Raw genomic sequence first — 15012 nt, 5'->3', positions numbered from 1 at the left:
CACCTCCGCCGCTCATCGCGATCATCATCCTGTTAAGGCTGATTTATGGTTCCGCGTTACACCAACGCAGAGCCTACGCCGTAGGTTACGCCCTTCGGCGTAGGATCTGCGTCGACTTAACGCAGAACCATAAATCAGGCTTTATTTATAGCGTCCACCACGTGTTCTGGTGTTGCTGGGCCACGTGATCTCCGTCAGCCAATAGCGTGTCAGGGATGTGGTCCATCAAAATCCTTTCACCTCGATGAAAGATCCCTGACTCTGCAGCAAAAGATGATCTCCCCTCTGCTTTTCCATCGCAATGTAGCGGCGTCTCGTCCGAGGAACTGATTATTGTTTTTGTCTGCAGTTCCTGGAGGCTGAAATATTAGAGGGTGGATTTTCGTAATGTATCCGCCGCCTGATTGCAGCCTTAGTGATGCCGACATATTTGATTGTATTCAAGAGGGGAACATTGAGGAGTGCGCACAGTTCGTCCAGAATGATCGATCAGTCCTCAAAGTCAAAGGTAAGGCTGAAGATGATGCAGTATAATCTCAAACATCTTGTTTGATCCTTTTTGCATTTGGCATGGTCTGTTTTGTTTTCCAGGAAACGGTATCAATCCGTCGACAGGAGATGAGGAAATGCCTCATCCTCTGATTGCAGTGCCAGAACTAACTTTTTATACCCAAATACTGCAGCTTTGTGGCTTTATTAGAGCACTGGACAGTTGTAATTGTCTTACATAGCCCACTTGATGATTCTCCAGTTCTTCCTGATGTGATTTTGTCATAGTGCCAAGAAGAAATGTAATCCTACTGTTTCTCCTCAGTGAGATGGTCTGGGACAGGCCCTGAGATGGAGACATGTTGAGATCTCATGACAAAACAGCAGAAAGTGTCTGTTCCAAATAAAAGAAACCTGCTATGACCTGAGGGGGAAACTCATGTTTGAGATGACGACAGCAAGAACTAATATTAAAAAGAGATGTACATCAGTTAAGGCTAGAGAAATTTGGAATAGTTGTAATAACAACCTAAAAATGTGTCGCTCTATCGTCAAGTTTAAGAAATTGTTTAAAGAAAATACTGTAAATAAATATAAAACACTATAATTATAAAGTATACTATCAAAAACATTCTAGAATTCTATTTTGTCTTACTTATTTTTTTCTTCTTTATGTATTGTTTGTTTCCACTGAGTAAAAGCTAATGTCTCATATTTTTGCTGATCATAAGAAAAAAGGGTAGGCACTATAAGCTACGGCTTCAGCCTACACCTTTTCGGCAAAAGAAATGTTGTTTGTTTTTTTTTCTTCCTTTTCTTGTTCTGTATAAGCCGAAATAAAGATTCATAACATAACATAACATAACAAAGTCATTTTAAAACAAAGGAAGCTGAACCCTAAAGTCACCACTTACTTCCAGCTATCAAAAGGCCGACACATCATGTATTTGTGTTGCAGACTGCACGTTAATGTGAAGTTCAGCATCTTCAAACCTGACTGTGATGTGCATGTGTTTCTTTTTCAGGCTGGGGAGGGTTCACCCCGCTCCACTATGCTGCCCTGCACGGCAACCGTGCCCTGGTGGATTTCTTCCTCAGCTGTGGAGCCGACCCCAACATGACATGTGATTCAGGACAGACGGCCTTTCATTTTGCCTGCAGGTAAGACCATATTATTGGATCATGCTTTGATTTTCAAGGCAACATTGTGATAGAAGCTCATTTTTTGTATTTGTGTACTGTCCTCAGACAAGGGAACATCTTCATCGTCCATAAAATGATGCAGAGTGGTGCTGATTTGCGCATCGTAGACTTGCAGGGAAAAACATCCCTGCATCATGCAGTTGCCGGGGGCAGCATGTAAGTGAAGGAAACATTGCAATTTAAGTTGTTTTGGCTTTTTCCCTTTGCCTTTGCCTTGTAACTAACTGTTGGTTGTCTTTCCAAGTGTTGCAATACACTATTTGTGGGAGACAGGAATGTTCCGGTTCTCAGACACAGACATGTTCCATGTGACACCCCTTCACCTGGCTGCATCCACAGGCAACATAGATGTGGTTCGGTATTTGCTCAGAGATCGGGTATGCTTTTTCACTTAAGCTGTCTGACTAGGGGTGGGTATTGGGAAGGACCTCACGATACGATACGCATCACGATACTTGAGCCACGATACGATACAAATTGCGATATCCCGATTATGCGATATATCGCGATATTCTACATAGTTCACCGAAAAATTTAAAAATGCATTACACATCTTAAAATCCAAGTTGTATATATGTACATCAGATGATAGTGATAATGCATTGGACAGACTGAGTCAAAACAATGTAATTCAAACTTTCCATTTTAATATGCAACATATTTGCATGAAAAAACACACTGAAACACAATGAAAAGTGCAGTGTGCATTATTCTTAGATACAAAATACTCAAAATAAAATGCAGTGTCTCACCCACACTGAAATCACAAAATAGTGCAACTAGGGGTGGGCAAAAATATTGATACGGCAATATATTGCGATACATACATTGAATATCGATATCGTATCGGGAGACTATGTATCGCGATATAATGCCGTATCCATATTTTTGCCCACCCCTATGTCTGACACCTCATTGTGAAATGTTAAACTCTATTAAAACAGTTGGATTGTAACAATAAGTCACATAAAATAAAATAAAAACATAAAAGAGCATCTTCTGCTTCTGCAATTAATTATTTCTGCCACCACTTTAATTCATTCACATGAATATACTTTGCATTCTGGTGAAATTAAGTTGAGAGTACAAGATTAAATATCTTCATGCTGTCTCTAAAAGTAAAGCCAATTTTTTCAATCTGCATTGTTTTTTTTTTGTATATTCCACACGGTCCCGACTCTTTGATTTTGGTATAGTACAAGATAAGTGAGATTGTTAAGCAGCTGCACAGCTCAACTATTTGTTCTGCAGCGGTGTGCTGTGGAGTCAGTGGACCACCAGGGGGCGACGGCGCTTCACGTTGCAGCAGAGAGGGGTGCAGTGGAGGTGTGCTGGACACTGCTGCAGAGAAGTGGCTGCAGGATTCTCCGTCTGAAAAACTACAACGGCTTCACACCACTGGCTCTTAGCAAGCAGGGGAAAACATTCAGGTGAATCTGCTGTGTCTGCAAGTATCTGGTAAAAACATGCACTAACTGGACAATGCTTTTTGACGCCTCTTCGGCTGCGTTTAGGCACCTTGTGTGGTTTGCATTTACAGAATTCATATTTTATTTATATTGTGATGCTAATTAACGCGTGCATTTTTCCCTAGACATCAGCAGCTCTCCAAACTACTGAGTCGGTACATTAATGAGCCATTACACCACAAGCCCACTGAGTCTGACGGTAGATATTATATCATTCATCCAGCAATTAAAAGATAATGAGTTTTTTGTTTTAAAGCAACACAACTAAACAATTAAAGTGTTTTGTATGTATATATATTGACAAATATAATTGTGTTATTTCTCTCTAGTTTTATACTATTGGACCTTATTTTATCCATTTCTGGGCGGAGCTGCCATCCTGCTGCTGGCTCTGCTGTTGGGAGGCTATGGGGGAATCTTCTGTGCTTTGCTCTTCCCTTGGCTAGCCAGAAGCATCTTCACTCATTATCATCGCATGACCACATACCAAAGGTTTAAAAACAACTTAGCTACACGTGAAATTCGTATCTGTGAGTTTTAATACATTATTGTTTGTTGTAGCTACACGCTTAGATAACATCTGCCTTTTATTCTAGGTTGCCGAACCCTGTATATTTGGGAACTCTCTTGGCGGGGATTCTCCACTCCCTGCTCTGTTTCTATGGAAAAATGATGCCTAATATCCTTAACAGGCACATATATATCTCTGTACTGGACCCTTTTACCCTATAAGATGTTAAACATAATGTATATGCTTCAGAATTCGTTGTTTCTGAACGTTGGTTGTAAACAGTTAAGCAGAAGTAATCTACGGTATCGTGTATATTATATAGTGTTCTCCTTAACTGTGTGAACGTGTGTGGCCAACCAGCACAATGGATCAGGTTTCATTGGTGCACTTCTCCATGCTTCTGGCTCTGTTCTGCAAGATTCTGACTCAGGACCCCGGGGCTCTGGACAGAGCAGATGCAGACCCTCGGTTCTCCTGCATCGCTGACCTGGTGGAGAACAGCCAGAACCCTAAAAGGTTCTGTCCACACTGTGAGGTAAGACACCATTCAGATAGGCATCAAGTTTGACAGTGGACTCTATAAGGACAAATGGACAAACTCCTCTGTGATGTCACATTTCTGAAGACTGGTTTTGAAGGCTCAGCTACTACTAATTAGGGGTGTAACAATATATCGTGCCACGAAATTTCGCAATACAAAAACGTCACAATACGTGTCGTGGAGGTGACAAAGTGTATCGCGATATTGGGTTATTAATATTAATCTATTGTGTTTACTAGAAATGCGCATCCGGCCGCGACCACGGCCGCACCTCGACCCGCGGACCAAAATCTTACTCCGCTCAGAAGAAACTAGTCCAGTTTTGTGGTCCCGTTTTGAGCTCTGAACTTTTACTTATGTAAGGCTGGTGTAGAGTTAAGCCTTACCTTATTAAATTAAACCTTTTTGGGGTCGTGAGTAGGATAAACACGCGGGCAACTTCTGCTGTGTACCAGTGTACTTTAATGTCCCTCAACAGTGTAGGATTTTAGAACATCAACACAGCACCTAGTGCTATATCACTCCGCCCAATCTAAAACATATTAACTACAGATAAACTGACTAGTGTCATTATAGTCCCTGATTTACATCAGAATATAAAGAATATATTTATAAAATAATGAACACTGAATTACCAAAATAACCTTCTTAACAAAAAGAAATCTCCCCTTACACTTATAAGGTGAACATGAATCAATCTTTTTTATGATGTAAAATTGTATGTATTTATTTATTTATTTCATTTTAGGTGTTAAATTAGAAAGAAAAAAGTCAAATCATACATGAGAGAAACTATTCAGTTTGTGGCAAAATATTTGTACTTGTATGAAACTGAAGATGCATAATGCAAACCTGACATTTACTTTTAGTTCAGTTTGTGGAAAATGGTTGGCCTGGCTTTATCTTTAAAACTTAAACAGTTATAAAGCATTACAAACTGTAACAATAGGGTAAACGCACAGCATTGTTTTATATTTTGTGTCTTTCAAATAAAAGACTTTTTTTCCACTCATATGTTCCTCATTCAAGGTTGTTAAAAAAATACTGCTATAATATCGTATCGTATCTTTATCGTGACCTCAATATCGTGTATCGTACCGTATCGTGAGATTAGTGTATCGTTACACCCCTACTACTAATGCTGAACCATGACACTAATTAACTTTATCAGACATTCATTCTGACTAAATCTGTTGGTTTAATTGTCACTACGGAAACAGTACCTGATTAAAGGACTGTCAGAGCTGAGACAGCAGCTGTTGCTAGGGAGAAGGGTGAAGGTGGCTGGATCAGAGCAGCTGGCCGCTGCTGGAGCTACCTGTCAGTGATGTAGCAGCCTTCAGCCACCTTCACAACCACCCTGCCACCCCCGCCATATTATCTTTAAAATGACAATGATGATGTTGTGTTTGGTCTTTAGTCACAACTAGGGATGGGCGGTATGGAATAAAAAATGTATCACGATAATTTCTAGCATTTATCCCAATAACGATAAAAATGACGATAAAAAAAAATACCAATTCAACTCCACCTTTTTAACTATAAATCTATCAGACATTCAGTCTTTGGAGCCCCCAAATCACTGCTCTAAAATAATACTTAATGCTACTAAACTACACCAATTGAATTGAATTAATAAAAACCAATTATATTAGTACACCTGTACTTTAAAACTGTAATGACTCAAATGAAACAAGTTTGAAATGTAAGAACAGATTCAACATTTATACAAACTGTATGGCTTAAACAGTGGGATAACAGTGCAAACAGCAAAAGTACCATTGTCCTTCAAGTTTTCTTAGCTTATAAAATCACAAAGTAGAAAAAAATACAACTTGATAAATAAAGAAGACAGACTCGGCATATAATAGATGATGTTTGCTGCTCGTCACTCTTTTTAAATCCAAACCAGTTCCAGATAACGGAGCTGGAGCCTCATTTAACAACGAGCTCCTCGCTCTCAGATCCGCCTTCCGCCATGTTTGTTACACAAAAACGTCATCAACGGGAATTTATCATGTTTACCGCGAGATGACAAATTCTTACCGTGGGGAATTTTTTTGACGGTATATCGTGTACGGTAAAATATCGCCCATTCCTAGTCACAACTCACCAAAAGTGATAAATAGTTTAACTGATGACAGCTTGCTGTTTTACACTGCAGAATGCAACGCAACTATCGCTGATAAAACTATACATTTTAGTATAATATTATTTTAAAGCAGCACTATGTAACTTTTCCACCTTAATCTAATATTTCCAGAGTCATTGTGATGGTACATCAACTTCCAACAGGTTTAATGAACTTCTGTCATGGTCTGAGGGGTCTGTATCGCCTTCACTGGCACTATGTAACTTCGAGGTGCATGGTAGGAACCCTGCCACACTAAAAAACTACACATTTTTACGGCTTTGACTGCTTTACGGCATACGTCACTTCCCCCTATTTGTAGTCGAGACAAAAGCTGGACGGGGCGTGGAGCGCAGAGCTCAGCAGAAGCTGGTATCATGGCCGAGGCAGCGAAAAAAAACAGGAAAATAAAAGTTTTATCGGAGGAGGCGAAAAAAAGAAAGCGGGAGAGTAACAAGCTAAATGCCCGGACAAGAATAAACATTGGCCCGGCGTTCACTCGCTGGCGTGAGCTGAAAGACGAGGAGGGATGTCCGACAAGAGAGACAGAATTGTTATGATACAAATGTAAATGTAGAGTTCTATGTTCAATAAGAATCTAAATTAGAATGTTTTCACATACAGGGGATTCGTCTTGGGTTTTGGTAATTAAAAAATTACTGACAATATCAACAACAGACACATAGAATAATAATAGTGATCATAAAATTGTGTAATTCGCAATGAGGAAGCTTTATAAAATAATAATACAATTGAATAGAATTACAGCACTAGAGGAAAGAATGCAATGTAAAGAAAATGTATATAACATTTCTAGTATTTTTCCTGAGAACTGTAAAATTGTGCAGGGCTGATCTGCAAAATATAAGGAATGGGCATTCAGTTATTCACAGGTTATAAAGTATTTTTTTTATTTTGTCAGTAAGTATGTTGGACTACTAATTTATGACGAAGTCCCTCTAAAAAACATGACAGGAAAAAGGTGCAGTAGAACAGAGCTTGTAGTTTTGGGCGCATTATCTCGCTGAAACAGGACAGGGGGGCGAGGGTGACTTCACTAATAAAACCAAGTTGAACTTAGTGATTTTCAAAATCGTCATATTATATTGTTTAGCCAAAAATAGATACATTACTTCTTCGCTATCCATCCTGCAAACGACCGCTGAAAACAGAAAAGTAGTTTTGAAAGTCCGTCCCGTCTTCTCTCATCAAAACAAATGCACGCGACGGGGACAGGAGTTTTCCGGCAGTACATGCTGGTGCATCATGGGAAATGTAGTGTTCTTTCTTGTAAAGCACTACCGCTTTTGTCCGAAGGAGCCGTCAAACTCAACAAAAGCTGAAAGTTGCATTGTGCTGCTTTAACTGTTCCTGACGTACATAAAAACTTACCCCGGCACATCCAAGGATGAGGAATCTGGATGAGAAATCTATGGACATCCAAAACGTTGTTTTTGTACCAGGATGTATTTGTTCATTTCAGCTGTAAAGTTTAACATTTTTACATGGGTTGTAAATTGTAAATTTGGAGCAACCCCCTAGTGGTCAGTTGTAAAAACTGCACATTCTTGCATTTCCGCATTGGCGTCAAGTAAAACTGGAGGTTGCCCCCTTGTGTCTGACATACCCTCATACATACTGTACCTGTATATTCCAGTTAATAATTTCTTTTCTTTTAGTCTTTCACCGTAGTCCTTGTCTTTGTCGTCCTCTCAGCTGTTCCTGCCCGACTACACCAAACACTGCAAGCTGTGCGACGTGTGCATCAAAGACTACGACCATCACTGCCTTTTCCTCAACCGCTGCATCGGCCGGGGGAACCATCGCCTCTTCCTCGTCTTCATCCTCTCCATGGCGGCTGCCCACCTTCTCTTCATTGCCATGGCAACCAGTTACCTGTACAGCAAGATGCCTCCAGGCAGTCACAGCCTATCACAGTGGCTCAGTTTGTCAGCAGAGGAGTTCTGGGTTGTAGTCATGGTGGTTATGAACGCACTGACACTCCTCTGGGAGGTGTTGCTTCTGACTGAGCAGTTCGACGCCATCGCCACGGGAACCACCACTTATTTTAGACACCAGGAAGGCTCGCCGCGACAGAGGTCACTCGGGCAGCGTTGGCTCATAGTGCTGACGTTCCTGCTGGAGGGACAGAGACCTGTGAGCGCCAGACTAACCAGAGAAAACAAAACATCCATAGAAATTTAAAACTTCCACTTTGTCCCACAGACGTCATTGCTTGTTTACAAATGTACATTCTTTGTTGACTTACTTCCGTGATGATTTGCTCTGTTTCATGTGACTTTTTAACACCATGTGATATCTTGTAATTGAATGTAATATTTCTACACATTTTCTTATAGTATTTTAATATAAATGTGATTTTAGAGTAGGTTGGGCAGCAGATCTGCTCACAAGGTGGCTTGCAGCAGAAATACTACTACAAGTTTGAATAGACTGCTTTTGTTACCAGCGTTAGTTTACCTTTTCTAAAGTGATCAGGCAGCATGGTGGTGTGGTAGTTAGCACTGATGCCCCGCAGCGTTCTTTGTGGAGTTTGAGTGTTTTCTCTGGACACTCCAACTTCCCCCCACAGTCCAAAAACATGCATGTCAAGCTGACTGGGTATCTTAAATCACTGGTAATACATGATTTCTTCATTGTGTGATGTGATGGACTGACTGCCTGTCCAGGTTCCTCTCTACCTCCCACGACACCACAGCCACCCATCCTCAGTGACCCTATAGGGGTGATAGAAAATTAATGTTTTTATTGCTTTAAAGAAAAGAAATCATCATGGTATAAAGCAAAGTGTTGATCAAAGTCCAAACTACTGATGATGATAGTTTATCAGGTGCACTTAACAATTTTGTTCCTATAATCCTTTCATGCCAATACCTAACTGACCGGTAGAGATGGGCGGTATGGACAAAAAAATGTATCACGATAATTTCTGGCATTTAAACCAATAACGATAAAAAAAAATACCAATACAAAAAGTGTCATCAACGGGAATATTTCTTTCTTTCAGGCTCATTTCTTTCTTCTTTCTTTCTTTCAGACTCATTTCTTTCTTCTTTCTTTCTTTCTTTCTTTCTTTCTTTCTTTCTTTCTTTCTTTCTTTCTTTCTTTCAGGCTCATTTCTTTCTTTCTTTCTTTCAGGCTCATTTCTTTCTTCTTTCTTTCTTTCTTTCAGGCTCATTTCTTTCTTTCTTTCTTTCAGGCTCATTTCTTCTTTCTTTCAGGCTCATTTCTTTCTTTCTTTCATGCTCATTTCTTTCTTTCTTTCATGCTCATTTCTTTCTTTCTTTCTTTCAGGCTCATTTCTTTCTTTCATGCTCATTTCTTTCTTCTTTCTTTCTTTCAGGCTCATTTCTTTCTTTCTTTCAGGCTCATTTCTTTCTTTCTTTCATGCTCATTTCTTTCTTCTTTCTTTCAGGCTCATTTCTTTCTTTCTTTCATGCTCATTTCTTTCTTTCTTTCTTTCTTTCAGGCTTCTTTCTTTCTTTCTTTCTTTCTTTCTTTCTTTCAGGCTCATTTCCTCAATTTATCATTTTTACCGTGAGATGACAAATTCTTACCGTGGGGAATTTTTTTGACGGTTTATCGTGAATGGTAAAATATCGCCCATTCCTACTGACCGGCTCCAAATCTTTTGTGCCATGTCACTTCCTCTGCTCGTACTAATGGGACATTTTCATGTCTTCAATTACGCATACTCATTTCCTTTGTGTCCTGCAGCCCATATTTCTATATTATGGATGATGTTCCCCACACCTCTTAGAGGCTGCTGTGTGAGTGGCTACGTCATGTAGTATAATTTAATGTCCACTGCACTGTCTCCTGAATATGAAGCTGAGAATATGTAAGACGGTGAACTGAACAGGTCTTTACTGTATTTGTCCCTGGATCAGCCCTGCTGCATTCATTCCTGTGTATTTTATGTGTATTATTGTTTTATGTGTAATTAGCATTTTGGTTTCTAAGATGACACCTCTTTTGTGCCAATGTTTTTTTTTATTCTGTAGAAAGAGATGTTTCATTAAATAAAAGGGAAGTCCTCACACTTTGGTCATATCTAGAGAAAAAAAGGCTTTTATGTTTGTGTCAGGTGTAGCACCAACCGCTTATGGGAGTATTTTAGATGGTGACCTAATCATCCCTCTTGATTTACATAAACAAAACTTTTAACAGCCATGACGAAACACTCACTCAGCTCAGAGAACAAACGTTTACAGTAATAACGTGTAAAGAAGAAACTCATTTTTGTACATCTAAGTCAGCCATTTTCACTTCTCCATCAAGACAGCTCACTTCCCAAGCGAGAGGCAAACTGAAGATTCAGCAGAGGACAGCTGGAGACGGTGGAACAGCTGGGTGTTGTTTCTCTGTAAAACGGTAGCTATGATCGGAACAGCTGCTCTGGACGGCGTGATGATCTCCTGAGTCGCGCGGAGAGTCTCCCTCCAGACCGAGAGTCGTCCTGTCAGCCCATCCGAGATGACATGACAAGTAATACTCTCATGACTGCCTTTACTTCCTTCTCTCTGTCAGAGTCTGTTTAGATCAGCATTCCTCGGGCACATCTCATTTGTGTTTATTGTGGCAACTATAGTACTCCCTTTTGTGTGAGGATGGGAATTGTCATTTGATTTGTGTCCTGGGGATTTGTTTATTAAGTGGAGAACTGAGATTTCTGTGTGGCGATAGTTAACTCCTTGAATGTGGCCCTGTGTGTGTGTGTTTGTGTGTGTGTAGCTCTAGTAATGACTCCAGTGGAGAAGTATACAGTGGACAGATCCGTTCAGTGTCATGAAGCCATCCAGGACTCCGAAACTCTGCAACATATCAAAGCAACTGGCAGGTAAGACTGACAGGAAAGTTATTTAGGCAGCTAGTACCATGCAGAGGTGGACAGAGTACTCGACCCCATTACTTGAGTAAGAGTACAAATACTACTGGTCAAAATTTACTCTGTTACAAGTAAAAGTAGCTCAGTCAAAATATTACTCGAGTAAGAGTAGAAAAGTACTTGCTTTTAAAGGTACTTAAGTATCCAAAAGTAAATGCTTTTAAATTTACTTTAAGTAAAAGTAAGAGTAAATTTCTTATTTTCCACATCAGTAAATTACTATATTTTTTCTAAATTAATTTAAGGATCTTTTAACTCTTGTTTCTGAGAATTAACTCTTTGAAACCAGCTGCACTGATGTGCTGCTTTTAGAACCACAATGTTATATAAAACCTGCAGAAACACCAAAAACAAATCAAATGAATGGGATCATAAGAGGACAGCAGATGATGCAGAGTTTATTAACAATCATGAACTGAAACCAAATGAACCTGCACCATCCAACTAAGTCTGGATCCCCCTCAAAGACCACTGCTTTACAAAAAACTACATCTCTGCTTTCAATAACTCAAATGCGGCTCTGTCTTGACAAACACAGGCTACTTTGGCGGTATCGTTTTGAGGAGGCTTGACGTATTTCCTCTTTACGTACATCCCAGTGGAGAGCGTGCACTGTGATCGGTCTCCTCCTTTGACAAAAACAGCTTGTGTCCAATAGGATTTTAGGGAAGAAGAAAAAAGAGCAGACCTGAAAGTAACAAGTACTTTTCAGCCTTTCTAGAAATTTACTCGAGTAAAAGTAAAAATATTTGTCTTGGAAATGTATTCAAGTAAGAGTAATAAGTACCAAAGAAATCTAATACTCAAGTAAAGTACAAATCCTCTGGATATGTACTTAAGTACAGTACTCAAGTAAATTTACTCCGTTACTGTCCACCACTGATCATTGTATGATGTAAACTGATATATTTCATCACATCAAACTGATGTTTTTCATGAGCTCTTATGAGAATTATTACAATTGCACAGTCAGCTGTATTATTACTAATGTGTTTCCGCTCTTTCAAGCTTTCATCCCTGCACCGTGTCCAGTAATTTGTAAGTGATTGTAATGTGGAAGCTTAGAAATCTCAGTCGGTTTCTCTGTGCAGCGTTTTAGAGTAATCCAGCCTCTTGAACGGCATTTATCTGTTTTATCACGTCCTCTACAATCAACTCGTCTGAGTAGGAACAAGATCATCACGCCTCTGAGTGCTGTGGCTTCAACCACACACATTAGTGACTGAGAAGCGTGGCCAACGTTCTGTGTGTGTATATCTAGTGTGAATGAGCCAGGATACTTGAACACAAGTGGTGTGCAGTGATGACGACCTCACCGATCCATCAGTCCTGGGTTACATCTGCAATTTATTACATGTTTGATTGCAAAATTTGGTAATCAGATTCAAAGTGGACACATAACTGTGTTTTGATGGTTGTGCTGTTGTAGAAGCTTGTTTTCAGTTTTAATTCATCAGCCTACATTGTGGAACCTTTCCATCCAGATTTTGTGGCATCACATTAAAGTTGTTCTCCCATTTATCGCTAAAAACTGACCACTCTACTCCATAGGCCGGTGTTTGTTTTACAGTTGATAAGGTTTCAACAAACCAGTGGTGTCAATTCAGTCTTACTAAGGTATGGCAAGGTTACGAGTCACAGAACTTAACTAGAGTATCAATCAACACGTCCAGCAAATACTCATCACAGAAGTCTGCTATGGAGCTTATCTGTGTGGTCAAGAAAATTGGAACTTTTTCAAATGCAGTCTCGCTCACTGCAAAAACTCAAAATCTTACCAGGAATATTTGTCTTATTTCTAGTTAAAATGTCTCATTTTTAGTCAAAAAATCTCATTACACTTAAAACAAGAGTCATCACCAGAAAAATAACTTGTTATTTGACCATGTTCACCTGTTTCAAGTAAATTTTCACTTGAAATAAGTAGAAAAATCTGCCAGTGGAACAAGATTTATCTTCTCATTACAAGCAAAAAAAGCTTGTTCCACTGGCAGATTTTTCTACTTATTCTAAGTGAAAATCTACTTGAAACAGGTGAAAATGGTTGTTTTTGAGTCTTGTCTTAAATGTAATGAGATTTTTTAAAAGAAGAGACTAAAAATTAGACATTTTATCTAGAAATAAGACAAATATTCTTGTTAAGATTTTGAATTTTTGCAGTGTATAATAACTAGTGAAATCGATCGTGTTGTTCTTATTTGCATTTGTAGTTATTCCATAAATGTATTTAAAAAAACAAACATTTACATTTAACCCTTGAAGCAAAGGTGTGGCGGCTGCCATACCTTGCCATAACCAATTGACGCCCCTGCAACAAACGCTGCTCATTTCTTCCTCTATGATTGTGATTATGATTTATTTTTATCAGCTTACAACACAGAATGATTCAATTCAACATCTTACCCAGATGTCACTTTGCATATTTCAGTTCTTACTTCCTTTTGTAATGTAGCGCATGTAATGTTTGTCTTTACAACGACTCACCCACGTTGACAGTCTGTGCATCAATGCTACGCCGTGAAGCAATGCATCATCACTTCTGTGTCAGTGAAACCTCCCTGCAGGCTCTTTGAGGTCACATGGGGGTTTTGCCTTTCTGCCCAGCAGGCATTTTAATCAGAAGGGATTGTTTTTCTCTTTCAAAATGTACCTTGACATCCCCTGAACTTCTATGTTTACCTGATAGCACAGTCACTGGAAATGTCATGGAAATGAAAGCAGCCTGAAAGCATCAGTTAGGCTCAGTGTCAGACTGTCAGTCAGTCACTTCAAATGAGGGGAGGGGGTTTGAGTTTTCCTGCAAGAATTGATCAGTTTTCTTTCTTTTTTATGGAGAACTTAAAAGATTTCTGAAATCTGGCTTTCAGAAATGGATCCGTCTGCATACTGTTGTTTTTTTCACTCACAGCCCCTTCATGTCTGTTCACTAGGTTTACTGTACATCAGCAGCTCAGGTCCAGGTTCAGCAATGTTATATACCCAAGAAATGATATCTGTTGCCCACTTAAATACACTGAATGTTTTTCCACCTGTAAATCCTTCTTTCCTGATGCCATGAGCATATTCCAAGATGGCAATACCAGGATTTATGGAGCTCAAATGGTTCAAGGACACGTTATTTTCCCACCTGGGCCAGCACTGATAATCAGGATAGGATTTAAAGTCGCAGTTCGACGCTCCCCATCCTCAATGCAAGATTTTGCTAAATGTATGCCGTAATCAAAGCTGAAGATGACTCAACAAACTATTACGGAGTGAGACTCTATTTTATAGGCAGGTGACATATTTACCATTTATCACACTTAAATTTATATCATAAATTATGACAACTCCAGAGCTTGATGAATACCCGATGTAACACTTAAATCAATATCCTCCTGCCCTCCAAGTCATTGTCAGATAAACTGAAGACATATTAAATTCATCCTGACAATGCAGGAGTAGTTGTTTTGCTCCTCTGTGCCACGTAGTCCCTTAAAATTTATACATACACTCCTTATTTTAATAGTAATTTATGAGCTTTATATATTGCACAGATTCTTGCAGGAAGGGAGCCGTAGGGTGCATAAAAAAACAATTCATTTTCCACTTGCTTTGCATCCGATGTTAAGCGGTGAGAATATTCTCCATTTGTACATATATTGATGCAGAGCTTTGTCTTATTGATCTGAGGTTTTTACTTCAGGTACAGATGAGTCCATAATTAAATCTCCGTGAGCAACTGGGGGCAGGACTATAGGGGTGACAAGATAGAGGGGC

The 15012-nt window shown here is 39.4% G+C and overlaps 1 protein-coding gene across 1 annotated transcript; it reads left to right on the top strand.

Annotated features, from left to right (window-relative positions):
* Positions 1-257: 257 nt before the first annotated feature.
* si:ch211-223a10.1 (putative ZDHHC-type palmitoyltransferase 6) lies at positions 258-9468 on the top strand. Its single transcript, XM_061745008.1, has 10 exons — positions 258-508; positions 1515-1650; positions 1738-1848; positions 1937-2069; positions 2944-3122; positions 3287-3360; positions 3491-3653; positions 3758-3840; positions 4017-4207; positions 8061-9468. The coding sequence occupies exons 1-10, from the start codon at positions 388-390 to the stop codon at positions 8547-8549; spliced, it is 1680 nt and encodes a 559-aa protein (XP_061600992.1). The 5' UTR covers positions 258-387; the 3' UTR covers positions 8550-9468.
* The last annotated feature ends 5544 nt before the right edge of the window (positions 9469-15012 follow it).

The sequence above is a fragment of the Cololabis saira genome, chromosome 17, assembly GCF_033807715.1.
Source record: "Cololabis saira isolate AMF1-May2022 chromosome 17, fColSai1.1, whole genome shotgun sequence".
NCBI classification, from domain to species: Eukaryota; Metazoa; Chordata; class Actinopteri; order Beloniformes; family Belonidae; genus Cololabis; species Cololabis saira.
The sequence above is the reverse complement of the archived record's forward strand: the minus strand, read 5'-3'. Positions and strand labels throughout refer to the sequence as shown.

Bases quoted from the DNA above. Each gene is read 5' to 3' on its own strand.
- si:ch211-223a10.1 (XM_061745008.1), top strand. From the start codon at position 388: ATGTATCCGCCGCCTGATTGCAGCCTTAGTGATGCCGACATATTTGAT. The intron at 1,849-1,936 runs GTAAGTGAAGGA...TGTCTTTCCAAG, and splicing joins GCAGTTGCCGGGGGCAGCAT to TGTTGCAATACACTATTTGT. The intron at 3,654-3,757 runs GTTTAAAAACAA...CTTTTATTCTAG, and splicing joins CGCATGACCACATACCAAAG to GTTGCCGAACCCTGTATATT.